General features: G+C 49.3%; 1 protein-coding gene across 1 annotated transcript in view; it reads left to right on the top strand.

Annotated features, from left to right (window-relative positions):
- The window catches only part of TOX2 (TOX high mobility group box family member 2), a 152,957-nt gene that overhangs the window by 109,847 nt on the left and 16,874 nt on the right, over positions 1–26,236 (top strand). Inside the window, exons 4-5 of the mRNA XM_058850649.1 lie at positions 18,023–18,262; positions 22,531–22,758. Of these exons, the coding sequence (XP_058706632.1) occupies positions 18,023–18,262; positions 22,531–22,758 (468 nt within the window). The remainder of the gene's footprint in view (positions 1–18,022; positions 18,263–22,530; positions 22,759–26,236) is intronic.

Here is a 26,236-nt window from a genome sequence, read left to right on the forward strand (position 1 = left end):
GCTTTTATTTCCCACCTGGCAGCTCCCATCTGAGAGGGTGGAAGTCAGCACAGAGAAGGGAATATTTGGGTCCGGGGATTTTCCTGGAGCTCACCCCACTGCCAGGAACACTCAGCAGCTCTGGGAGAGCCCAGACCTCCGAAACCTTCTGTCTCATGTCACCAACCCTGTTTGCAGGGAGGGAATATTCCCCCTGTTGGCAGGGGGGGAATATTTTCATTTCTAAACTAACCTTGTGCTGCTGAGGAGCCACAGCCACCGAGAGCCGCGATGTCGTTTTTACAGTCTCTGGTCAGAGCGGGATCTCGCTTTGAAATGAAAACGTTCAGGCTTAAAATAGAAACCCACATGGAATTGTACAGCCTCTTGAGAATGACTTTTTAGGGCTGCTGATAAAAATTCCCCATTAAAAGCCTATAAGGTGCTGCAGAGCCATCAGGCTGCCACACGTAGGGATTTTATGGTGGCTGCATTTTATTTCCTAATTTTGTCGGGCCAAAGGCTGAGGACCAGGGAGCAAATATTCACAGTATCTCCAGTTATCTCTGTGTTTGCACCTCCTGTGCAGTGGGAGCAGGGCACAGCACAGCTCCTGGGGTGCCAGCCACCCCACAGGCATCACCCAGATTTGCTCTGGGCAGTGGGGAAAGCTGCGGTGCCAAAGCTGTGACGTGGCCACACGTGCCAGGTTTGAAATCCTGCCAGTCCACGTGTTCAAGGCAACCAGGAGGGAAAGGAGAGCCGCCCAATATTAATTATGACTTTTGAAGCTTTGCCTAATTACATTGTGTCTCTTCAGAAAACGACACAAATATTTATGAGTGGGACTTTTTATTCTCATTGTAATCAGTGACATAAATAGGTAACACCTTTATAAAGAGTTAATGAAAATGTGTCAACACAAGCTCCAGCACAAACTATCGAGCAGTGTGCAGTAAAACATTCCAGTGTTTATTGTATTGATTGAATATTCATGAGATGCCAATTTAAATTACAGTTCACAACTGTTGCTGTGTCTAATGAATAATTTAAACAAGTGTGGCCAAAGAGATTTCAACGCTGCATTAGCAAACTGCAAGGGATTAAGCAACAGAGAATTTATAATTAGCTTTGTATATCCTATAATAAATTCATTGGAAAGATGGTTTTAATTATCCCACATGTTAATTCAGAATTCAGTGCATTAATTTTCGATTGAAAAGTAACCCTTTCTTCCCAGATAATATATTTGGCTCTTCTTCATCTTCTGCATCTCAAGAAGAGAGAATTGCAAGTATGGAATGGCTTAATTTTTGCAAATCTCATCCATCATGACACAGCATTTGTACCTGCCCATCTTGGGAATGGAGCAATTCCTTTTCTCTATTTCTGGGGAAGCTGAGAGTGATGAGATCGAATCCCTTCCTCCAAGCTGGATCCCAGAATCCTGCTGGAGCTTCTCCCAGATCTATGTGCTGCTGCACATCCTCTTTGATCCACTCCTGGCTACTTGGGCAATATTGTCTGTTCCTGGCAAACAAGTCTGTGACAGTGATAAAAGTTTTGGCAGTCGTCTCCTATAAGCAGCTTTTGGGTTTTGTTTCAGAAAGGAGGATGTGTGTAGATAACAAGTGTAAACCCCAGAGTTGGAGCTGAGATTGCTGCATTCTTCAGAGCCAAACAGGGATGGTTTTGTCTCTACTTGGCAAGTTTATAAAGGGCTTTTTCTGGGTGAGATTGGCCCTTTTGCCCATAGGGACAGGGCTGCAGAGTCCCTGCTATTTGTCCATATCCAGGGCGAGGAGGGCACCAGCCCCATACCTGTGAGGGCTGCAGTGACAACGTGGCTTTGAGCTCGGGTAACAAGGGGACAGCAATGTCCTCAGCAGCAGAGAGGCCTGAGCTCCTCATCAGTTGCTGCTCAGCCCTTAGAAAGTGTGAATATTTTTTGTGCTTTCCCCTCCAGCTGCTCCCCCTAAGCCATCCCTTCACCTTGCTGGTGGTCCCCAAAGCCTGTCCATATGTACAGACACGGTTGTAGCTCTTGCAGAACCTCAACACTTGTGCTGAAACTCCCTGGCCAGAAAAAAGCTGGGAAGTATTCCAAGGAACATAAATCCTCACACCTCTGTGAGCCGCCCGTGCTCAAAGGCTGTCTGGGAAGATCCGGAGGTGTCTTGCGGTGCACGTCGGGGAGGAAAGCGCTGCCTTTCCAGGTGGTTTTGTTTAATTCCAGGGCAGCAGGTTAATGAGATTGCTGGGATATGTGACTTTATCTGGAATGTAAACACGAGCCTGGCACGTGTCCTCGGTGTCTGATCAGATGGGAATGCAAATGCGGCGCCGAGCGTGGCGCGCCATCCAAAATGTTTTGGTGACACAACGTGCAAGACAAAATAACGATCACTTTTTTAATTGAAATGTCTTCTGTTGCATTTGAGTCCTGCCATATCCATCTACTCAACAGCCTGGCACCGAGGGGGATGTGCCTGAGCCAGAGGTGGAAGCTCCTTTGGGAGCGTGGAACACCCAGGGCTGTCCCAGGCTGTGTTCAGACTTCCCCAAAGACTTAATTGCTGCTTTAGTGCCTCTGTCTTCTGGGTGACTGGAGTTACTTAAGGTGATGAATGGAGAGCATGGCTGGAATGCAGTAATGTTGTTGTTGGCAAGTATTGATTAAACCTCAAGGCTCAATTGATCAAGCTCCCCAGTGCCTGCGTGTAATCCCAGGGGAAAAAAATCAAGCCTTTAATGGGGTTATGCTTTACTCTTGGTTTACCACTTGGGGTTATATGTTTTGGGAGGGAAGGAAGTGTTTGTGATGGCCTGAATCCCTGCTGTTACCAGGATTAAATGAGGACTGGCAGCAGGAACACTTGTTATTGTGGCAACCCAGTCCTGGGCAGACCCAAACCTCATTTAATACAGCATATCTCACCTCCAGGAACCGAGTGTCTGTCTGGGTGTTAGAAGGAAATAAATGAATCTCTGAGGTGTTTGTTATCCATCATGAGGAAGCCCAAGAGGACATAGATGCTGCTGGACTGAATATTCTTCCCCTGGTCTCCCTTAATGCACTACATTTAATCTAATAAACTGCATTGCACAGCACAGGCAGAGCTGCAGCTCAGGTTAATGCTGCTGCTGGAACCTAAGTGAGCACTTCCTATATCTGTATGGCTTCAATTCTGCATTTATGTAGATTTTGGCCTGTCTGTAACTTGGAAAAGCAGCTGCAATTGTATTGGCTGGCTCAGAAATGAGATGGGTTTGCCATTGTCAGGAGTCAGAACAGAAGTTACAGCATCTGGCACTTGTTTCCCTTCCCTGTTCCCTCCTGCAATTAATTTTGTACATACAGAGTCATTTCACACCTATTTTAAGAGTGTCCAGCTTTTGCTATAATTAAAGGCAGGAAGATAACAGACTGTGCCTCCTGGTAACAGTTTGTGTGATGCAGCAAGGTCATGGCACATCCTGCAGTTCTTGGAGGTTCCCCTCTGCAGGGCAGGAGCATCACTGTGCTGCTGGAGAACTGGTCTGCTGCAGCTTCAGTTTTGTCTCAAATTGCTCCAGCAGAGCTGGCTTTGAAAATCCTACAGTTTCCCAACACATATTCAGCCACAGAGCCATCCTCCTTCCCTGCATGCTTGTATTCCTGGAAACAAGAGACTCTTATGAAACACTTATTGCAAACTAAAACAATAATCCCAGCAATATCTGGCTGCAGAGGGAAACCGAGTGGGGGCAAAAAGGGGGCAGCTGATTGCAGATGTGCAGAGGAGCTGTGGTTTGTGTGCAGAGCTGGGATCAGCACTGGGGACCCAAATCTTTCTAATGCTGCAGCGTTTCTTATGGTGCTTGAAAAGTGGGCTGTTAGACTTTGCAATAAAAAAAAATCCAAAAAACCTATTAAAATTCATTCACAGAGTTTAATCCCACTGGGATGAGTTTTCTATCTAGTCTTCCCAGTTTCCTGTTGTGTTCTAAAATTGCTTCTTTTTGCCTTCTTCTCCTTCTTCTTTTTTTTTAATGCTCCATGCAATAAAACGTGGAGGTCTCTCATTACCTGTGAGTCTATTGCTTTATGTGAATGCAATATCTAAAATGTGTGAAAAGAGCCAGGGGAGACATAAAGGGAAGCTGGGAGTGCAGAAAGGCTTCAATCAGCTGCACAGGCACAGGGAAGGGGCAGTAAATGCTGGGGGAGATGATGGGGCCAGTGTTGGGATGGGGGAGTGTTTGCACAGCCGTGGGTGAGATGTGTCCCATGGGAGCCGGAGGTGCTCTTGCCAATGTTATTTTTTATTCCCCTGAGAAGCAAAACACCTGGATTTACACAATCCAGCATCTTCTCCAGCCAAAGTGAAGCTTCTTGCTGCCCTGCCAGGCTGGGCACAGCTCCATGGTTATCACCAAGTGGTGCCCAGGGCTGTCCCAAGGTGCTCTCCCTGGGGAGAAGAGGAAGGCTCAGTGTGATCCTGCCTTGGATCACACTCTGGCCCTGCCCATGCTGCTTCCACAAAAAATTAAATTAAATTATTGGCCCCCAACCCACCTGCAGTACAACTTTTGTGCATCCCAGCCATTCAAAGTCGTGTAAAAAGGAGCCTGGGTTGTAACACAGGCTGTTAAACATCTAATAACATCAAGGATGTGGTACTCCACCAGGAAAAGCAAATTCCCCAAGGAATCTCTGTCAAGCTGAAGATGGGGAAAACTTTCTGTCTCTAGTGTTTTCCTGCTTTCCCTTTTGTTTTTTAATGCCTAGGGTTATTTACATGACACCAGATCTCTGAGGAATGCATTTGTGTCTTAAATCCTGTCCTTGACCTGTGGGATGGCTTTGCTGGGCAGGTGATGGTCCCAGGGAGTGCACAGCTTGGCAGGATCCTAAATTCCCATTCATGAACAAAAAGGCACCTCAGACACGTGGCCAGGGACCACCTTTAGCCCCACACCACTTGTGGTGTCTCACCCCAGCCTTGGGAAGCAGCAAGTTCCATTTATAGAGAGATTTATTGTAGGAGGTTTTTAACCCTGGCCTCTGACTCTGTGTTTCACCAGTGTCTTTGGGATTAAAAGGTGAAAGACAGAAATTGAAGAAAATCTGATGGATAAACGGGTCTGATGCTGAAATGTATTTTCCTCTTGCTTGGGATGGCTTTGCCTCACCATTACACTCAAATAATGCAATGAAAATACTCCATGAGACAGTTTGTCTGCTCCTCCATCCACCTCGAGTGTGGAGATAGAAATCCAGATTAAGAAAATTGTTCTGGATGGGCTCCAGGGCTGGTACAGACCCTTCTCAGCTCCCAGCACCATTTTGGCCCCCTCACCTTCACCCATGACAGTTTTATCATCTGCCCCTTTTGCTTCTCTTCCCCTCCACTGCTGGTTGTCCCTGTCTTTCCAATACACATCTAGGGGGTGTGACAATTTTATTAAGTTTTATACCCTCCATGGGCTATTAAAGAGGGGAGTCAGGGTGTGCTGCTGTTTAATTACCTCCCAGTGCCCATTCCAGGGAATGCTGGCCCCAGCTTTTGGTGATGGTGTTATGCCTGGATGAGCATCAATTCCCTTCCTCTACAAATGGGTTCTGCAAAATCGCTAAATAATGCATTCAGAAAACAGGCTGGAAATTAATGGCATAGATTATTTGCAAACATGTTCACTGAATTATCAGGCTTGTTCTTTATCCGTAAAATAATGTACTTAAAAAAAAAACCAAAAAAACCAGGGGGAGTTTATTGAAGATGTTATTTACAGCCAGTTCTCCAGCTGAGAACTGCGGGAGCACCGATGGAGCACATGCACAGCCCAGCTGCTCTTCCAGTGCCTCCTCCTCCAGACACATCACTGAATCCTGGAATGATTGGGCTCAGAAGGGACCTTAAAACCTGTCCATTTCCAGCCCCCTGCCATGTCACCTTCCAGCAGACCAGGGATTTTCCCACTAGAACCAGAGTTTTGCTCGCATTTTGTTGGGCTCATCCCTGACCCTGGAGAGTGAGTTTGACAAGGACACATGGGAATAGTCACAGCAGTTCCTTCCCTTCAGGCATTTTCCCCTAAGACTCAATGGTGAAGAGGCAAAACACCTGAAAAAAACATCAGTGGAAGGCTCTGAGCAGGCAGGTGTGGTGGGAGGTGTCTCTGGAAGGTCTCCACAGTGCAGCCAAGGTGGGGGTGCTGGACTGCAAGAGCTCAGCTGTATGAAACAGCCTCAGACTTCACCAGGGAAGGCTCAGGTTGGATATTTAGGAAAATTTCTTTACTGGAAGGGTGGTCAAGAGCTGGAACAAGCTGCCCAGAGCAGTGGTGGAGTCACCATGCCTGCAAGGGCTCAAAAAACATGTAGATGTGACACCTGGGGACAAGGTTTAGTGGTGGGCCTGGCAGTGCTGGGTGAAGGCTTGGACTGAGTGCTCTCAGAGGGCTTTTGATTCCATTTTGATCATTCAGAGATTCCATCATGGCTCAGAGATTCCATCATTCTCTGCAGGCCACCTTCCCATCTCAGCCATGGTTCTCCACATCACACATCTGGTGGGATTTGGGACTCAGGATGGGCCAAGCCCTTACAATACTTTAGTCTTTCCCTTGAGAAGGAGCAGCCCAGCCAGGGTTGCAGGTCTGCAGCAAGGATGGAGGTCAGCTCTGGAGCTGTCACTGACACCTCGAGGTGCTTGAAAACCATAACCTCTTGCAATCTGTGTGATAACCCCACCAGGACAAGGGAGAGGGAAACACACCCTGAAGCACAACTCCTGCCTCCCTGCCACTCCCTGGGGCTGGGGCAGCTGGGATTTGGGACCCTCTGGCATCTCTGCTGTGATTATTATATTATTATTATAATAATATATAATAATATCTACAATAATATATAATCTATATAATATCTTTATAATATATATAATTTATATTATAATATATAATAGAGATCTAATATATACTATATATCTTATAGATAATAAAATAATATATAATAAATATAGTCTATATAATAATATAATAACACATCATAATATAATATAATATAATATAATATAATATAATATAATATAATATAATATAATATAATATAATATAATATAATATAATATAATATAATATAATATAATATAATATAATATAATATAATATAATATAATATAATATAATATAATATAATATAATATAATATAATATAACATAACATAACATAATATAATATAATATAATATAATATAACATAATATAATGTTATATTATTATATTTTAATATTATTATATTTTTATATTAGAATATTATATTGTATTATTTTGTTATATTTTATTATTATATTATATTATATTATATTAATTATATTTATTATATTATGTTTATTATATTATATTTATTATATTATAGTCACAATAATTGTGACCACAGTGTGAGGTGAATCCCAGGAAAAGAACAACCTTCAGTTCATGCCATGCTGAGTTGGTTCCTTCTGGCTGTGCCCTCCCAGCCCCAGGAGCAATGACAATATTAACGAGGAATATTCCCCATTTGCCAAGCAGAGTCTCTATCCTGTTTAACACCACTGTTCTCACCCAGGATTTACAGTTCTTTATGCTCTGGTGAAGTGCTAATTGTGTTTGGAGGGTTCTTTCCCCTGTAATAGCAGGATATCACAGCACAGGATTTTGGGCTGCCCCAGCACCCAGCTCAGTGTGTCAGGCAGCTGCTTCCCAACAGCAGCCCTCAGTCATTCCCTCTCCTGCCTGCCGGGCCCTGGGGGCTGCTGCTGCTGCAGGGAGCTCCTCTCTGCAGGGATAAAACATGCAGAGGTGCCCAAGGCTGGAAAAGACAAGGAGCAATTTACATGGTAGCAGATGTGGATGGAAAGATCTCCAGAGATGAGGAGACAGAGTCATCTACAACCAGAGAATGGTTTGGGGTGGAATTGACCTTATAAACTGTCTTATTATAAACCTTATAAACCATCCCTGTCATGGCCAGGGACACCTTCCACTAGCCCAGGGTGATCCAAACCACCTCCAGCCTGGCCTTGGGCACTTCCAGGGATCCAGGGGCAGCCTCAGCTTCTCTGGGCACCCTGTGCCAGGGCCTCCTCATTCTCCAGACAGGAACTTCTTCCCAATATCCCATCCAGCCCTGTCCTCTGGCACTGGGAGCCATTCCCTGTGTCCTGTCCCTCCATCCCTTGTCCCCAGTCCCTCTCCAGCTCTCCTGGAGCCCCTTCAGGCCCTGCAAGGGGCTCTGAGCTCTCCCTGGATCCTTCTCCTCTCCAGGTGAACACCCCCAGCTCTCCCAGCCTGGCTCCAGAGCCGGGAGTCTCCAGCCCTTGGAGCACCCTTGTGGTCTCCTGGGTCACTCCAGGCTCCACATCTTTCCTACCTTGGGGTCCCCAGAGCTGGGGCAGCTCTGCAGTGGGGTCTCACCCAAGCAGAGGGACAGGAACCACCCCTCTCTCCTGCTGCCCTCCCTGTGGGACGAGCCCAGGACACAGTTGGGTTTCTGGGCTGCCAGTGCACATGGACAGGTCATGTTCAGCTTCTCATCCACCCAAGTCATCCTCAGAGCTGCTCTCAGCCCATTCCCACATAAACACAGCTGGGAGAAGCTCTGGGAGCCTTGTCTGGGGACACTGTGTGGCTTTCAGGTGAAGCTTCATGTTTGAGAACATTGCATTTGAAACTGCCAACATTCATTGGAAAGATCGGGGTTTTATTTAAAGCACTTAAACCAGAAAAGTTTCTTTTCTCATATTTGTCTGCTCAGGTTCCCTCTAAGCCATCAGGCTGAGCTTGTCTGTACATGGCTTCAGATAACTGACTGAGGAGTTCTGCTAATGCTGGTATTTAATAATTCCTGGAATACTGGGGAAGCTCTAGAGGACTAGAAAAGAGCTAATGTGCAAATATTTAAAAAGGGAAACAGAACAGCCCTGGTAATTACAGACCTGTCAGTCTGGCATCAATCCTCAGCAAAATAATGGAGTGGCAGATTCAGCCCTCAATTAATAAAGAATTAAGGGAAGGTAATATAATTAATGCCAATCAACATGGGCTGATGGAAAACAAATCTTGTCAAACTAACTTGATATCTTTTTTGATGAGATTACAGGTTTGGGTGATAGAGGTAAGAGTGTTAACACACTTAGACATCTGCAAGACATTTGACTTGGAAGCACAAAATCTGTTGAGGAAGTTGAACAATAGGAACCCAGTGTTGCACAGGTTTGGTGGGCTGGGTTGTCACTCTGTCTTGCTGGAAGGTTTTTTGTGTTCCTGCCAAAGGAAGTGGTAAATAATTGCCAGTGGAGTAGGCAGATGATGGTGCAGTGAGCAGGAGGGTGGCAGAAGGCAGAAATCCAGAGCTTTTGGCATGGCCTGGTAAACTGATCCCCAGTAAAGAATGTGTGTTTGGGAAAACAGTATTGCCCCCCTTGCAGGAGCACAAAAGGTCATTCAAGGTAAGGAATCCTCTCCTTGGATGGTGTCTCTGGAAAAAGGGTGTGAGATACTTTGGGTGGGCACTGCTGAGATGTCCAAAAAGCATCCAGAGCAACGAGCAGGGTGGGGAACAGAGAGGGCAGAGCTCTGTGTCTTTGGCCAGAGCAGGAAGGGGCTGATGGTGCTCTGCAAGTGCTCTGGGGAAGGACAAACTGTGAGAGCCCTCCAGTCTGGCCAGGGATGAGCTGTGAGCTCCAGGGATGAGCTGTGAGCTCCAGGGCTGGGCTGTGAGCTCCAGGGATGATCTGTGAGCTCCAGGGCTGTGAGCTCCAGGGCTGTGAGCTCCAGGGATGAGCTGTGAGCTCCAGGGATGAGCTGTGAGCTCCAGGGCTGGGCTGTGAGCTCCAGGGATGGGCTGTGAGCTCCAGGGATGGGCTGTGAGCTCCAGGGATGAGCTGTGAGCTCCAGGGCTGGGCTGTGAGCTCCAGGGATGAGCTGTGAGCTCCAGGGATGAGCTGTGAGCTCCAGGGATGAGCTGTGAGCTCCAGGGATGAGCTGTGAGCTCCAGGGCTGTGAGCTCCAGGGCTGTGAGCTCCAGGGATGGGCTGTGAGCTCCAGGGATGAGCTGTGAGCTCCAGGGATGGGCTGTGAGCTCCAGGGATGGGCTGTGAGCTCCAGGGATGAGCTGTGAGCTCCAGGGCTGTGAGCTCCAGGGCTGGGCTGTGAGCTCCAGGGATGAGCTGTGAGCTCCAGGGCTGGGATGTGAGCTCCAGGGATGAGCTGTGAGCTCCAGGGATGAGCTGTGAGCTCCAGGGATGAGCTGTGAGCTCCAGGGATGAGCTGTGAGCTCCAGGGCTGTGAGCTCCAGGGCTGTGAGCTCCAGGGATGGGCTGTGAGCTCCAGGGATGAGCTGTGAGCTCCAGGGATGGGCTGTGAGCTCCAGGGATGGGCTGTGAGCTCCAGGGATGAGCTGTGAGCTCCAGGGATGAGCTGTGAGCTCCAGGAATGGGCTGTGAGCTCCAGGGCTGGGATGTGAGCTCCAGGGCTGTGAGCACCAGGGATGAGCTGTGAGCTCCAGGGCTGGGATGTGAGCTCCAGGGCTGTGAGCTCCAGGGCTGTGAGCTCCAGGGATGGGCTGTGAGCTCCAGGGATGAGCTGTGAGCTCCAGGAATGGGCTGTGGGCTCCAGGGCTGTGAGCTCCAGGGATGGGCTGTGAGCTCCAGGGATGAGCTGTGAGCTCCAGGGATGAGCTGTGAGCTCCAGGGATGAGCTGTGAGCTCCAGGGCTGTGAGCTCCAGGGCTGTGAGCTCCAGGGATGGGCTGTGAGCTCCAGGGATGAGCTGTGAGCTCCAGGCATGAGCTGTGAGCTCCAGGGATGAGCTGTGAGCTCCAGGGCTGGGATGTGAGCTCCAGGGCTGTGAGCTCCAGGGATGAGCTGTGAGCTCCAGGGATGGGCTGTGAGCTCCAGGGCTGTGAGCTCCAGGGCTGTGAGCTCCAGGGATGAGCTGTGAGCTCCAGGGATGAGCTGTGAGCTCCAGGGATGGGCTGTGAGCTCCAGGGATGGGCTGTGAGCTCCAGGGATGGGCTGTGAGCTCCAGGGCTGTGAGCTCCAGGGATGGGCTGTGAGCTCCAGGGATGGGCTGTGAGCTCCAGGGATGGGCTGTGAGCTCCAGGGATGGGCTGTGAGCTCCAGGGATGGGCTGTGAGCTCCAGGGATGGGCTGTGAGCTCCAGGGATGAGCTGTGAGCTCCAGGGATGGGCTGTGAGCTCCAGGGATGAGCTGTGAGCTCCAGGGATGGGCTGTGAGCTCCAGGGATGAGCTGTGAGCTCCAGGGCTGTGAGCTCCAGGGATGGGCTGTGAGCTCCAGGGCTGTGAGCTCCAGGGATGGGCTGTGAGCTCCAGGGCAGTGAGCACAGGCTGGCCATGGAGGCTGCATACTGGGCTTGCTCCAGAGATCAGCCACAGGGTGATGTGACAAGTGAATCCACCCCCCTGGGCAGCTTCTGGACCCCACCTGACAGGGAGCACCTTGCAGCCCTCTTCTCTCCATCCTCTCCCTGTGTGGTGCCCCACAGGCTCACAGAGGGGCTTTAGATCCGCTGTGTCACAGCCACCACAATAAAAACAGGAATGCTCATGAAACCCAGGGCTAGGGAAAGCTGTGCCCTCAAACCTGCCCCAGGGCATGTCTGGGTCACAGAAATGTTTTTTTTAAATCATTGATGTGAATTCTTCCTCTTTGCTGCCTGACTCTGAGCTCAGAGATGCCCCTTCAGATCATGTTTGCAAACCTGAGTCCGTAAAACCCTTTTTTTTTCCCCCACTGTGTTCGATGAAGACAAACTGTAATTTCAAAATAGATCAAAACAATTTTTCCGTGTGCCCAAACCCCCAAAGCTGGCACCAGCAGTTCCCATGGGCTCCTGTGCTGCTGCTGCTGGGCCAGCAAAGCCCCCCATGGCATCCTGGTGGGGGTACAGCCCCCCAGGAGCTGGCAGAGGGGTGCCTGGTCCCTCAGGGAACTGGATACATCCAGGAGGGAAGTGACAAGCACAGCTGGGAATGCCAGTGCACAGGGAAATCCTCTGCCATGTGATAAATGCCCCCCCACCTCTACCAAAATAAATTACTTCCTTTTAAAATCCTTTCCAACTGTTCCCCTCGTGTTCCTAATAGGATGATCGGTGGAACCAAAGATGTGGCTGTTACTTTAAAGGATAAATTAGTTTGACTCTTAACTCAATAATTAAAACTGTTATGGCTATGAGCCTGCAGGGATAATGTACTATTATTATAGTCATTTGTTTCAATTAAATGCTTACTGATTTTACAATAGCAGCTGGGCACCTGTGTGAGATAGCTATTACTCTGAACAAGACATCTCAAATTCCAGCAGAAATTTGTCACTGCACTAAAGCATTTTACATAGACCATGAAAGTTTATTAGGAGCAGTTACAAATCGGGAAGAGGAGGGGTGGTAATTGGGGATATATTTTCTTATCAGCTCCTCTCTCTCCAGCTCTCTCTCTTTTTTAAGTAAATCATCTTTAAGTATTTCAGCTATGGTGATGCGTTTACATTGAAACTTCAATACAGAAAAAGCCTGCTGGGAAAACTTTGCTTCAAAGCTGTTCAGCAGATAATTCCTCTCCCTGGTTGATTGTGATTATAATGGCTTGTTCTTGGGAACAAACCCAAGGAGAGGGAAGCTGTGCTGTGCATGAGCCTGGTGGCTGCCCCTGAAGTAGCTGCTTGCCCTGCCTGGAGAGGAAGACCCTGGGTGAGGAAGGCTCTGACAGCTCAGCTCAGCCTGCCTGTGCTAACTGGTTAACCCTGGGAGGGGTGGGAGTCACAGAATCATGGAATGGGTTGGGTTGGAAGGGACCTTAATGACATCTCATTGACACCCCCTGCCATGGCAGGGACACCTTCCACTGTCCCAGGCTGCTCCAAGCCCTGTCCAACCTGGCCTTGGACACTGCCAGGGATCCAGGGTCAGCCACAGCTGCTCTGGGCACCCTGTGCCTGTGTTCAACACCCTCATCATAAAAAGTTTCCTCCCTATATCTACTTTTTACATCAACTGTCTTTCAGTTGAAAACCATCACCCTTTGTCCTGTCACAACAAGTCCTGCTAGAAAGTCTGCCTGTTCCATCTTTCTTGTAAGGTCCTTGAGGCATGGCAAGGGGCTCTCAGCTCTCCCTGGAGCCTTCTCTTCTCCAGGTGAACACCCCCAGCTTTCCCAGCCTGTCTCAAAGAGGTGCTGCAGCCTTTGGAGCATCTCTGTGGCTTCTGGACTCCCTCCAGCAGCTCCACATGTTTCTGATGTTGGGAACCCCCTGGCTGGAGGCATCTCTGCAGGTGGGGTCTCAGCTGAGCGGGGCAGACAGGCAGAATCGCCCTGCTCTGCTGTGAGATGAGCCCAGTTCAGGTTGGATTTCTGGACTCCACATTCCCAGCCTCTCACCCACAGCACCCCAAGGTCCTTCTCCTTGGGAAGCCTGGTGGTCCCCAGGTGCTGGTGTGCCTGGCACATGGAGCGATGGCCCTCGGTGGGGTTGCCCCAGCTGCCCTGCCCTGCTCTCCTGGCCCTTTGCAGATCCCACTTTAGCTCAGGGGGTCAGGGTTGTGTGGAAAATTCCAGCCAAATTTCTCCTTTTGCTGCTCCTTGGGTGGATCCCCCCAGGAGTGCAGCCCAGGCACGCAGGGAGCAGGGCTGGAGCACCTGGAGCATCACTGCTGTAAGGGAGAACATTCCAGGGGGAATAACACAAAACCTCTGAGTTTGTCCTTGTGCCACCAGAACATGGGGTTTGTTCAGGGTGTGGCCGACACCGAGGAAGGTGGGAGGAGGAGGAGGAGGAGAAAAATCCAAAGGCAGAAGGTGGTTTTAGGGGTGGGACCTGCCTCAAGGCTGCAGTTGGGGGTTAAGATTTAGCAGGAGGCCATTCCATGTCACAACCATCCCTGCCAGATCCTGGGACCTGAGCCCCAGCTCTGCTGGCTGGTGCTCTACCCCATACTGCTGCAAAGAGATGCTTTTTACACTAAAATTTTGGGGAACAGTTCAGTTGAAGCTGGGCTTGACATTTTTGAAACATTATCTGTGTTAGCAGAGCACCCCAGTCCTCGACTGGGCTCTTCCTCATGGCATTTGTCACTCACTGAATTCCCCTTCCCCCCAGAAACAGGGAACATGAACCATGTGCTATTTGTCAGCCTGTTTTTCTCTCCTTCTCTGGATTAGCTGGAGCCTTTATGGGCCTGATATGCATATTCATTAAAAGAATTGAAATATTGTGGGGAAAAAAGAAGCTGTCTTTGAGTTAGCACAGCCTTTGGGAATCTGCTAAGTAAGATGCACTTAATTACTTTAGCTATGACTACATCACATTGCACTCTGGGTTTCCTCTGAGATGCAAAACATCTTTTCAGCACAGGCTGCAAACCCATCCCCAGCCTTTTGCAGCACCTCGTGGTGAGTTTGTTGTGCTGAGTGCCTGGGATGGAGGGGGGATCTGACCTGGCTCTCACAGCCTCTGCTCCTGAGGAAGGAGCTGATCACATTTGCAGGGTGGTTATTTAATCCCACCCTCCAAATTCCACCAATTCCACCTGTTTCCATCAGGTTCTGTGGGTCTGCTGAGTGCTTTGGGGTGGGGAAAGGCATGGCCAGCCCCACTGAGCCCAGGGCTGGGACTGCATCCCACAGGACCAGGTTGTTTTCTTTCACACAGGGAACATTGCATTCATTACCTCCTTTCACTTTAGTTTGCCATGATCACAATTTCATTCATCATTTACTTGCCTAATTAAGCCATTTGCTGCAGGGAATCAGCTCAAAATCCTGCTCCTGGGTCTCTCCTTCACTAGGTGTTTTTTTGGGGGGTATCACCTGCTCCTGGTGCCCCTGCAATAGCTCAGTGTCAGCAGGATCCTGCAGTGGGAAGCAGGAATAACCCTTTCCCTGGCTTGACTGAGAGCCATCCTCACCCTTTATCCTATTTAAGAAGTTCCAGTGCTGCACACAAACGAGTCACCTTCATTTTCACTGCAACTCTTTTACAGCTGGAAAACTCAAGTGGCTTTTGCACCACTCCTGGGGACACCTGGAGTGATGGGGAGGTGGCAGCCTGGCTTGTTGCTTCCAAAACTGCATTTTAAAAATAAAAAGGGAAGGGAGAGAAATGCAGTGAGTGCCAAATGATGGGGCAGCCCCTGCCTGTCCAGACTGGTCAGAGGGTGCATGTGAGGAGCTGTGCATGTCCCACAGAACCTCCTGGACTGGGGGAGAGGAGATGGAGAAGTGGGAGAGGGAGAGAAGAGCCAATATTCAACTAAAATCACTTTTTTATCATAAAATTGTAGAATGCTTTGAGTTGGGAGGGACCTTTAATCCTCTCCACAGCCACCCCCTGCCATGGCAGGGACACCCTCCACTGTCCCAGGCTGCTCCAAGCCCTGTCCAGCCTGGCCTTGGGCACTTCCAGGGATCCAGGGACAGCCTCAGCTGCTCTGGGAAACCTGTGCCAGTGTTTTACCACCTCCACAGTAAAAAACTTCTACTTTATATCTCACCTAAATTAACCCTCTTTCAGTTTAAAACCATTCTCCCTTATCCTATCACCACAGGCCCTTTTTAAAAGTCCGTCCTCATCCTTCTTATGGGGTCCCTTTAATGATGTCAAGAAATTGGGAGGAGGCATCTGGATTGAGATATCCCTGGAGAAGGATGTCCCAGGAAAAATGCTGTCTCTGCTGTTTAAAAGGGTTCTGTGATGGGGTTGTTTTGAGCATGGGGCTTCTGGGGGGGTCCTCTGAGCCAGGCTCAGCTTCCTGTTTTTTTCTACAAATTTTCAGAGGCATTTACATCATGTGGCCCATATCCATAATTGCACTTCTGGTCTTGTTCTGCTCTGGTGCATAAATAACATGCACTCTAAAGAAAAAGCACGTGATTACATATTTAATGGATAAACGGAGCCGTTGTGGTCCATTGGCCACATAATAAAAGTTTCAAAAAAATTGTCTTAATACAGTATTTTCTCAGGAGAGTACCGTGGCTGAAACGTGAGCAAGCTATTTTGAATTTTTGAATTTTTTTAAGCCACATCTCATAGCCTTCCCCATTTCTCCAACACCCGTCTTCTAAACTTTCCCTTCATTTAAATTTAAAATAAGGACAATAAATTATTCTTTTCCTTAGCAGCTGGCAGATCTTCTCCAACATGAAAGGTCTGGATTAAAGTGACAAAAACCAAGACAAATGTGTGGTTTTTTGGCTGGAGTTTGGGAAAGGCTGGCTGCTCAGCAGATGGGTGCTGTGTCCCCACCTTGCATGGTCCCTGTCACCGCCTGTCTCACCCAGGCAATTCCCATGACTTTTGCAGATTCAGTTTAAATGCAAAAATTGCCTCTCTGGTGTCCAAGCCTGGTGTCCATCCCCATGGCTGCATCATCCTCGATGTCTTTATGACCAGGGCAGGCCAGAGCTCTGCAGGAAGACACATAATAAGGTTTCAAGGGCACATTGTAAGGTTTTAAGAGCACAAAACTTGTCACAGTTAAGCTCTGTGCCCCTTTGCCTCTAAGCAGAGCCAGCCCTGCTCCCTCCGTGACACCACCGAAGCCAAGGGCAGCAATTCAGTGTGGCCACTAAGTCAGCCTCAGTCAGACTTGAGCTGTTGAATATATTTAATTCCTGTGAGCTAAATCCCTTCACAATTAATACAGAGAACGGGCAGATCCAGGGAAAGCCGTTCCCCTGACACTGCTTCTCTACTGCTGAGTCCAAAGGAGAGCAGAACATTCTGTCAGGTGTGGTGTAAAGCTCTTGATTCCTGACCTGCAGCAGTAAATCTGGGTTTGTGTTTGGATTTATGTCCTCTGAAGTCTATGGAGCCCTCACAGGTCTTCCCTGGGTTTCCTTCTGTGTGTGCTGCTGACGGAGTTGGCAAAGCTCCCCTGCTAACGAGGGATTGCACCTCAGTGGGCTGATCAGGAGCTCAGGTCTTTAAATTCCTGTTAGCATTAATCAGATTAATCTAAAAGGGAAAAAGTCTGGCAAATGTTTCAGACAGGGTTTGCCTCCCTCCCACTCCATGGCTGGATGAGGCTGTGCAGGAGCCAAGTTCTGCTAGATCAGCAAGGATGGATCCTGGGGGAAAATGATTCAAACTGGAAATGGGGTCTTGATGCAGAAAACAGCAGGGTTTGTCCTCATCTCATATCTCACATCTCATATCTCATATCTCACATCTCATATCTCATAGCTCATAGCTCATATCTCATCTCATCTCATCCCTTATTTACTTCTTGGTGTAGAGGGGCTGGAGCTGCTGGAGCCAGTCCAGAGGAGGCCATGGAGATGCTCCAAGGGCTGGAGCCCCTCTGCTCTGAGCCAGGCTGGGAGAGCTGGGGGTGCTCACCTGGAGAGGAGAAGGCTCCAGAGAGACCTCAGAGCTCCTTGCAGGGCCTAAAGGGGCTCCATGAGAGCTGGAGAGGGAGTGGGGACAAGAGCCTGGAGTGACAGGACAAGGGGGAATGGTTTGAAGTTATGGCAGGGGTAGGTTTAGGTGGGATATTGTGAAGAAACTCTTCCCTGTGAGGGTGGTGAGGCCCCAGCACAGGGTGCCCAGAGCAGCTGTGGCTGCCCCTGGGTCCCTGGAAGTGTCCAAGGCCAGGCTGGATGAGGCTTGGAGGAGCTTCCCTTCTCCTGGTGATTTCACCATGAATTGCTTGTTTATGAACCTTTTCTTCAGACCCCTGAGAGGTGCCAGCCCCCAGCGGTCCCTGAGGCAGTCAGGGACACTTTGTGGCCACACAGCCCCACACACAAAGCTGATTTAGCACCTTTCTGTTGGGCTCACAGGCACAGCCACGGGTGCACAGTGCTCAGATCTTGCCTTGATGGGAAGGGAGCGCGGGGAAGACTTTCCCAGCTGCGTAGAACAATTTAAACAATAAATCAGTCTTAGAGCGATTAGGCAGTATGGCAAATAATAAATAAATAAATAAATACTCAATAAATAAATACTAAATAAATAAATGAATCGATTTTGTGGTGACAAGTGGTCTCCTCCTCACTCAGATCCAGGAGATGGTGCACTCGGACGCCGCGTCCTACGAGTCCAACCGCCAAGTGCCGCTGCTGAACCGGCCCGGCATGCTGGGCAGCCCCATGGGTGCCCTCAGCCAGTCCCAGCTCATCTCCCAGATGGGGATCCGGAGTGGGGTCACCCACAGCTCCCCCTCCCCTCCTGGAAGCAAGTCTGCCACCCCATCTCCCTCCAGTTCCACTCAGGAAGAGGAGACCGAGTCGCACTATAAGGTAGGCGCGGGCGCGCCGCGCTGGACGGGGATGGTGCTTTTGGGGAAGGGATAAATTGTGCTAAATAAAACCACAGACTTCTGGTCTTATTTTTACATTTATAGTGGGAGACTTTCTCGAGGATGAGGGCACTGTTCCCAGCCTGGGGTGAGGTCCAGCACTCACACAGCAGGTGTGGAGATCAGAGTTGTGCTTCTGCCTCCACGTTTTTCCAGGTCCATCAGGCTACAGGATTTCCTGGGATGATGATTGCCATGAGCAAAGCAGCTTCAGGGCTAAGAGTCTGCAAATGCTTGGAGCTAAATTAGATTTCTGGTGGAGACTGAAACAGGCAAGGAAAATAACTCATGGTTATGCTCATTGGACATAGCTTGCTGAGGAAAAACAGGAATTAAAAGAGTTATTAATTATTATAAATAACATATAAATATATTTTTATTATATAAATAATTTCTGCCTTTTAGTTCACCAAAGTGGTGTTTTAAGAAGTCAGCAGTGCCTCAAATGGTCTCTACAGACAACACAACTGCTGCTGAGCATGGCACCAACAAAACCAAGGTTTTGGGGGTTTGGGCACATCTTGGTTGTTGTCCATCTCTCTCCAAATGCACCAGCAAAGCCAAATAACACATGCCATGTTCCAGGAACCTGTGGCTGTTATTTACTGAGGGCAAACCAGTGCCTCTGTGCCTGCAGGTGAATTGCTGGGCTCCCTGGGGACTTGGATTAAAGCCTTCCATGGGAAACCTTCTCCTGGAAGGTGCTGACCCAAGGCACTGATATTGTAACCAGACCTTTGTGGCAGGGTTTGAATGTAAAACCAGAGCAGCAAACAGTGCATGGGCTGGAAAATTAGGAAAATGCTAGGACTGAGCAAAAACCTTTCCCTCTTCATGGAAATCCAGGAAAATGGATTCCCATTGATCCTGTAGTTTTTCATCCACTGGCAGATTTCACTTCAGATTGGGGTGCTTCAAAGCAGAGTGCACATGTGGGTGGAAACACAGCTTCAGTGGAAAAACCTGTAAAAAGGAGGGATACCAGAGGTTAAAAACAAATGGAATTTTTCAAATTCTGTGATTCCATGTTGAGGGGACACTGTGGGAGGGGTTGTGCTGCTGGATCCCACAGTCTGCCATCTCCCAAAGCCTGTGTCACAAAGCTCCAGGCAATGACCTGGGAGCTGAAATCTTTCATGTCAGGAGAAAATGAGTTTCAGTTTAGTGACACACCAGGCTCTGTCTCTCTGCCTCCATCACCCAGCTTTCCTGTCAGCCCCCAGGAGTCCCTGAGGAGGACACAGCTTTGGGGTTAGATCTTCTGTTTTCTTGAGCCAGTGGTGCCCATGGGGTAGGAAGAGTTTGGAGATGTCCAGATGATGTCCAGATGTCCAGATAACACCTTGCAGAGATCAGAATTTTTCCTAATCCTTAAGGCAATCCCTGTCATTCTTCTGCCCTGTAACCCCCCAAAACAGGTGGGAGTGATGTGTTCGATGGAGGATGAGATGCTGAGCGTGGGGAAAGCAGCAGACCCTCATTGTGGCCTGCAGGTCTCTGTTTGCTTTCTCTGTCTGCACAGCTGCTGCCTTCACCCATCAGTCACTTTTTCACGTGACCATTAAGGGCTTTGCTGCAACAAGTCACCAAAATGACTAAAACAACATCTAACAAGCAGAAATTAATCTTGTGAGCAAGAAGGTCACAGAGAAAAAGAGAGTCTGATGCCAGCAGGTCCTTCAGTTCCTCTGAGCCAGGGAGCTTATGAATTTCAGAGGTCTCTGAACCTCACTGGTGTATTTACCTGCTTCAAAGCTGGGGGGTGGGTGCACATGAGTAGGAGGGACAGGTGGGTACAGCCCAAATTCCAGCTGGATTAGTGGTCAGTCTCCATAGTTATTAAAAATCACGGTCTCCATGAGGTTTCAGCTCTTCCTGGGTTCAACATCTAAGAAGGCACCGAGTTTCTGGGATCACATCATTGCCCCAGCCCACATGTCCCACCAAACAGACCTTCTGAGCCTCTCCAGGGCAGGTCCTGTGCTGATGGCCGTGCTCTTCCTCACCCTGCCTGAGTCCCCCCGGTCCCTTTGAGCACAGGGCTGACCCTGGGGGTTCAGACACTCTGGGGCAGCGAGGCACTGGCTCAATGGGGGCTGACTTTAGCCACAAACGTGGTTTGGGTTGGTCAAGACTCTTCTGGGGTCCAAGCCCAGGCTGCTGTCTCATCCCACGTGTGTCACACCTGGAAAACCCCATGAATACCAAATCCTGATCTCTCTGCTCCCTGCTGCACTTTTCCCTAAACCCCACGTGCTCTTTGGTGCTGCCTGAGCTGCAGATCCAGCTGGGGCTGTGCTGCTGCTGTTCCAGCTCCTTGGCTTGGTCAGTGTTTGTGTGGGAGCAGGTTCCCCACAGCACTCCACTGAATCAAATGGGATCACAGTTAGTTAAAATACCATCTCACTTCCTAATGGGCTGAAGCCCTGACATGCATTTTTTTTCCTCCTAATAAGCTGGCCTTTCACCTCCAGGCCTCCCATTCAAGCCCAATTGGGCAATTTTAAATTAAATGCAATTTTTGTGGTCTCTCTGCTCATTCACTAATGGTCACTGTCTGTTTGACAAATGTCACTGCACTGATACTGAAATTAATGACCAGTCAAGAGCTGCGGAGCGGAGAAGAGGAACGCCGCTGCCCTTTTCCTCCCCATGCCTGGCCTGTGCCAGCTGAAGGGAAGCCTCTTAAATCCTGGCACTGCCAAGCACATGCTCAAACTGACAAATCCATCAGGAGAAGAGGCTGTTTGTCCCCAGCTCAGCTGCAGGCACAGTTTTCACAAGATCTTGGTGTTCAGAGCTGTGTCTTTCCAAGTAACTCAACAACCTGTGCAGCCCATGGCTGTGCCTTGAGCTCAGGGCCTGCAGGTGGAGGGCCTGGTGTCCTGTTTGCCCTCAAGGATGCAGAGATCCAGCCAGTGCTTTCATTCTCTGCCATCTGGTGTATTTAGGTTTTTCTTCACTATAAAATAAAGGTAATGGTGCTTCCCTGTCGTGGGAGCTTTCACTGGCCACAGTTAATGCAGTGAAAGCTTTGATGGGTATCCAGGTGTTTTCCAGGGGTCTTTTACTTTGCACATCCTCCCATGGAGGCTTCTGCAGTCCCCTGTGTTCATAGACTCACTGAATACCCTGAGCTGGACCCACAGGATCCCCCAGCCCTGCCCAGACCCCCCAACAACCCCACCCTGGGCATCCCTGGCAGCGCTGTCCAAATGCTCCTGGAGCTCTGGCAGCCTCGGGGCCGTGCCCATTCCCTGGGGAGCCTGGGCAGTGCCAGCACCTCTGGGGAAGAACCTTTTCCTCACACACTGCACAGGGCATCCCAAGGGAGACTGATACAGGATGTTCTTTCCATGCTGCCTTCAGTGGAAGCATCCCTGTTTCCAGCCTTGCTGTTTCACTTCCCAGCCCAGTGGCAGCATCTCGTGCTGAGCAGCCACAAAGGCCAGCTCCTGCTCCCTGTGTCCTGCTCCCCTGAGTTCCAACACCCCTGGGCACTGGGTGTGGACACAGACACTCCTGGTCATCCAGCTGCACCCAGAGCAGTGGGAAGAGTGAACAGCACGGGCAAAGCATTTGATTTGTGTGATTAAAATAGCTCAATTATTGGATATTTGCTGGATAGGGAGACATATATGTTAGCAGGATGGAGCAAATTTTGGATGGCCCTGGTGTGATGTTTAATGTGATGATGGTGTTGCTTGGTCAGTGCTCACAACCTCCTGGAATGGGGAGGTGGGGGAAGTCAGGAGCAGCTTGCAAAGGGGATGGAAATCAGAAACCATGTGGAAGCCAAGTTTGGAAAATTCATGGATTGCTAAAGCAATCTAGCTGGGAAGCAAAGCATTTGGAGAGGTTCCAGAAGAGGATCAAGGAGTGAGTGAGCTGGAGAGGAGGGTGGGGAAGGGGAGTGACTGAGGACTGGAAAGCCCCAGATTTGGAGCAGGGACAAAGGGATGAACCCAAGCTATGAGCTGGTGTGAGGGGAGGCACCAAAGCAGGCTCAGACACCCACCAGCAGTTTGTGCAGTGATCCAAGAGGCTCCTGGGGGACAAAGAGACCCCTGGGTCTGCTGCTTCTCTCTCCACACTGGAACATCTCCACTTCCCATTCCCTCTCTCATCTCCTTGGTTCAGTAGCTGTAGCAGGAGCTTGTCTCAGACCACTCCCAGATGACTGCTAAGGTTCATCTCTTGGTTTTGCAGGCTACTGGAGAGAAAAGACCCTCAACAGACCTGGGCAAAAAGCCCAAAAGCCAAAAGAAGAAGAAGAAGAAGGACCCCAACGAGCCTCAGAAGCCTGTGTCAGCCTATGCCCTGTTTTTCAGAGACACACAAGCAGCCATCAAAGGGCAAAACCCCAACGCCACCTTCGGGGACGTGTCCAAAATCGTGGCGTCAATGTGGGACAGTTTGGGAGAAGAACAAAAGCAAGTGAGTTATTGGGCTATTTTATTTTTATTTTTGTCTTTCAGCTGTTGAAATGTGTGTTTCCACAGTGCAGGGCATCGCCCTAGGCATGTTCAGGGCATGGCCAGGGGCTTCCACAGGCTGACATGCAGGACCAGAGGCTGTTTTTAGGAGCAGTGCTGAAGTGCCCACTGTGCAAAATTGCTCTTGTTGCGTGGGGAAGAGCAAATTTTTATGACAACTAATTATTCTTGATAAGCTCACACTCTGCACAGCCATCAGTGGCCTTTCCCTGACGTGGGGTTTTACAGCTTGAGATGGGAGATGGGTTTGTATTTGCTTATTTGCTTACAGGGAGTGACAGCCAACCAGCTAAACACTATTAACTCTGTACTGCTGGCTTCAAATCCAACGTTCAGACTCTAAAAGCTTCAGAAGGAGATGTCTGAAGTGGCCTCACAGAGGAAACCTTGCTGCCCCAAAGCTGTCAGCCACTTTCTGTCTGCTTCACACGGAGAATTCCAGGTCCTGCTTTCCCTCTTTGGTTGCTGCTGAGTCAGTTACAAAAGCCTGTAATTGCTTGTTGCCTCTTGAGAGAACCCCAGGGAACACTTCCCGGAGCAAGGATGGTTTTTTATCAGGCAGAGTGAGATCTGACACGGTGTGTGATGTGTCCTGGACCCAAACAGGAGCACTGGGAGCACTTCTGGAGAAGCTCCAGCTGGGTGTCCATGGCCAGCACTGGAAGCAGCATCATCTGGGGAGAGAGCAGCAGGGAGGGAAAAAGCCATTTAACTGGGAGTTATACTGGGAAATATCCTTGATTTCCACCCCACACTGCATCAGGGGTAAGAGCAGAGGATCTGCAGTGACAAAAGCCCTTTTGCTGCTCCCCTTTCTCCTCTTTGTGTGGATCACTGTAGGATCATGCAGGCAGAAATTCCTCACCTGAAGAGGGGAGGAAGGTCAGGAGGGTGACCCCAGCCCAGGGAAGGTGCAGGATAGGGGCTGGGTTTGTGCTGCTGGTTCAGGGTGTGGGAAGTTCTCTTCCTCCTGCTTGCACCCCCAGCATCTCAGTCTGCCCCTCTGCTCCACCTGGTTGCCAATATTGCCACACTGTGGGCACTGAGCGTGGCTCAGGGTGGAAGTGCTGCTGCTGACCCGGCACAGTGCAAACGCTCAGCTCTTAATTAACAGCAGGGATTAAACCAGCCCGTTTATCTTCCCTGCTAACTCTCCCTCCTCCTTCTCTTTCATGAGCTCGAGCAGCCTCGCTGTCTCTTTACACACGCTTTCTAAGTGGCTCCATTTCTCCCTCTGTAATTGATTTAATTAAGTCATTTGTTCCTTGTCTGAATGCTTAAATATTAACTTCCTGGCTTTGTCTCCAGCTGGATACTTCACTCCCACAACAGTTACCTCCCTGCCTGGGACTCTGGCTGGAGGGACACAATTTCTCTTTGGCTCTGGGACCCTGTGGCTGGTTTGTGTGATGTGGCACGTTCACTCTGGCTGGAGGAGAGTTTATTTAGCCCCTGTTTGCTTTCCTCTACCAACATCCCTGCTGAAGCTTTTTTTAGACTCATGAGGCAATGCAATGGAAAGGGAAGAAGGAAAAGAAAATTTTTAAATGCCTTTAATATGTGAAAACAAGTGTCTGGGCTGTCCTGTAGGTGTTTCCTGGCCAGGGCTGCAGGATATGGTGCACACATTCCCCGTGAAGGCAAGCAGGCATTCCGAGAGCTCTCCTGGCACATCTGGAGAGGAGATGCTGTCCTGGCCAAAGCCCTGCCACAGCCTGGGAGTCCAGCCTGCCACATGGGTCTGTGGGTCAGCCCAGCAGCAGGCAGGCAGGACTGTGCTCTGGGAAGGGGTGGAAAAGCTGCAGAAGGGAAGTGTTTCATCAGGGGCAAAGAGTAAAGGACTGGAAGTAGTTTTGTGAACAGTGGCTCCATGTGCTCACTGCAGAAAGCAGTGCAGGGGGCAGCCTGGGGAAAGGCAACACAGGAGGCAAGCAAGAGCCAAATCTGAGTATTTTGGCTCAATTATGACCAAAGTTTTAGTTAGTGAACACTTCCCCTCTTCCTGGCTTAAAAAAGGGTGGATTTGAGGCAGTAGGATCTGCCCTGGAGCTGATCCCACATTTGGATCCCCAGAGGTGCAGACCCCAGCCCCACCATGTTATTTAGCAATTCTTTACATCACTGGAGTTTCAGAGAAGGTTTACAAACCTTATCCTGTGCCTTCCAGTGGGTCCAGGGTGTGCCCAGTCCTGGGGGTGTTTTGGGTCCCACCTTGTGGGAAAGCAGCAGGGAAGCTGATCCATAAACCCAGGGCATTTTGGGATTCTCTTGACACGTTCCTGCTGTGCCTGCCCTGTGTCCATCCATCCCCCCAGCTCCATCCTGCACACAGGGGGTGCACAGAGCTGTGCCAGGGCCAGAGGGCTGAGGAAAACCCAGTGCTGGTGGCCTGTAGCCTTCCTGACTGGGAAGGGTGGTCCTGTGCCCCCTCCAGAGCCACAGCCCCTCTCCACAGACACCTCCCCAAACATTTCTGCTGGCAGCAGTCACATGCCAGCCCTTTGCCAGGTAGCCCTGGCCAGCACACAGGGGGTTAATCCTCTGCCATTTGTGCTGCTAATGATTATATGCACTGTAATATCAAAGCTGGAGCTATTTATTTGCCATTGAGCAGGTGCTGCTGCTCCCACAAAGCAAATTTGCTTTCTCCTCCTGATGAAACAAGGAAAATAAAGGTTGCTCACGTCCCATTTCAGATATGTTTTTTTTCCCCTGTGCACCAGCTGAAAGACAAACACAGAGAGGGAACCAGAATGCATATTATGCAAGAAACCATATAATCTAGCAGCATCTTTGATTTGGCTGCTGCTGTCACAGACATGCATTTCACAGAGAGGCTTTTTTCTCCCCCTTTTCTTTTGTTCTTACTGGTTTATCATTTGTGGCTTTGTCATTTTGTTCCTTCTTCTTCTTCTCTTCTCAGCTTCTTCACAATGAATCTTCATTTTCCCTCTGACACACTTGTATCTAAATTTCCTTATTTCCTGCCTTTTTTTATTTATATCTGTTGCCTGGTGATTTGATCATGCTGTGGAATACAGGATTAGCAATCTCCGTGTCCTTGGGTACTGCTCAAGGACACCTGTTCAGCAAAGCACCGTTTTCTTCCTCATTTTAACCCCTTCCAGTGTGCCTGTAGAATAGGAATAAATAACAATACCTTAAATATCCCCAGCGCTGCGTTAGCAGGACGTTGTAATCTTCATTCTTCAACAGCTGGCGTGGCCCTTCCTAAGGAGCTTACAAGGGAATCTGAAGAATGTGACTCGGGGGAAAAAAAAAATGAAAATATTAATACATCCTCTTTGAACTTTGCAAATAGTTTAGCAGCTGTTCCTGTAGAGATAGCTGAGGCTTTTCTGCAGAGTGAAATGCTAATTCAGCCATTAGCATCCAATGGGGTACCTGTCAGAGGAACC

The sequence above is a fragment of the Poecile atricapillus genome, chromosome 15, assembly GCF_030490865.1.
Source record: "Poecile atricapillus isolate bPoeAtr1 chromosome 15, bPoeAtr1.hap1, whole genome shotgun sequence".
NCBI classification, from domain to species: domain Eukaryota; kingdom Metazoa; phylum Chordata; class Aves; order Passeriformes; family Paridae; genus Poecile; species Poecile atricapillus.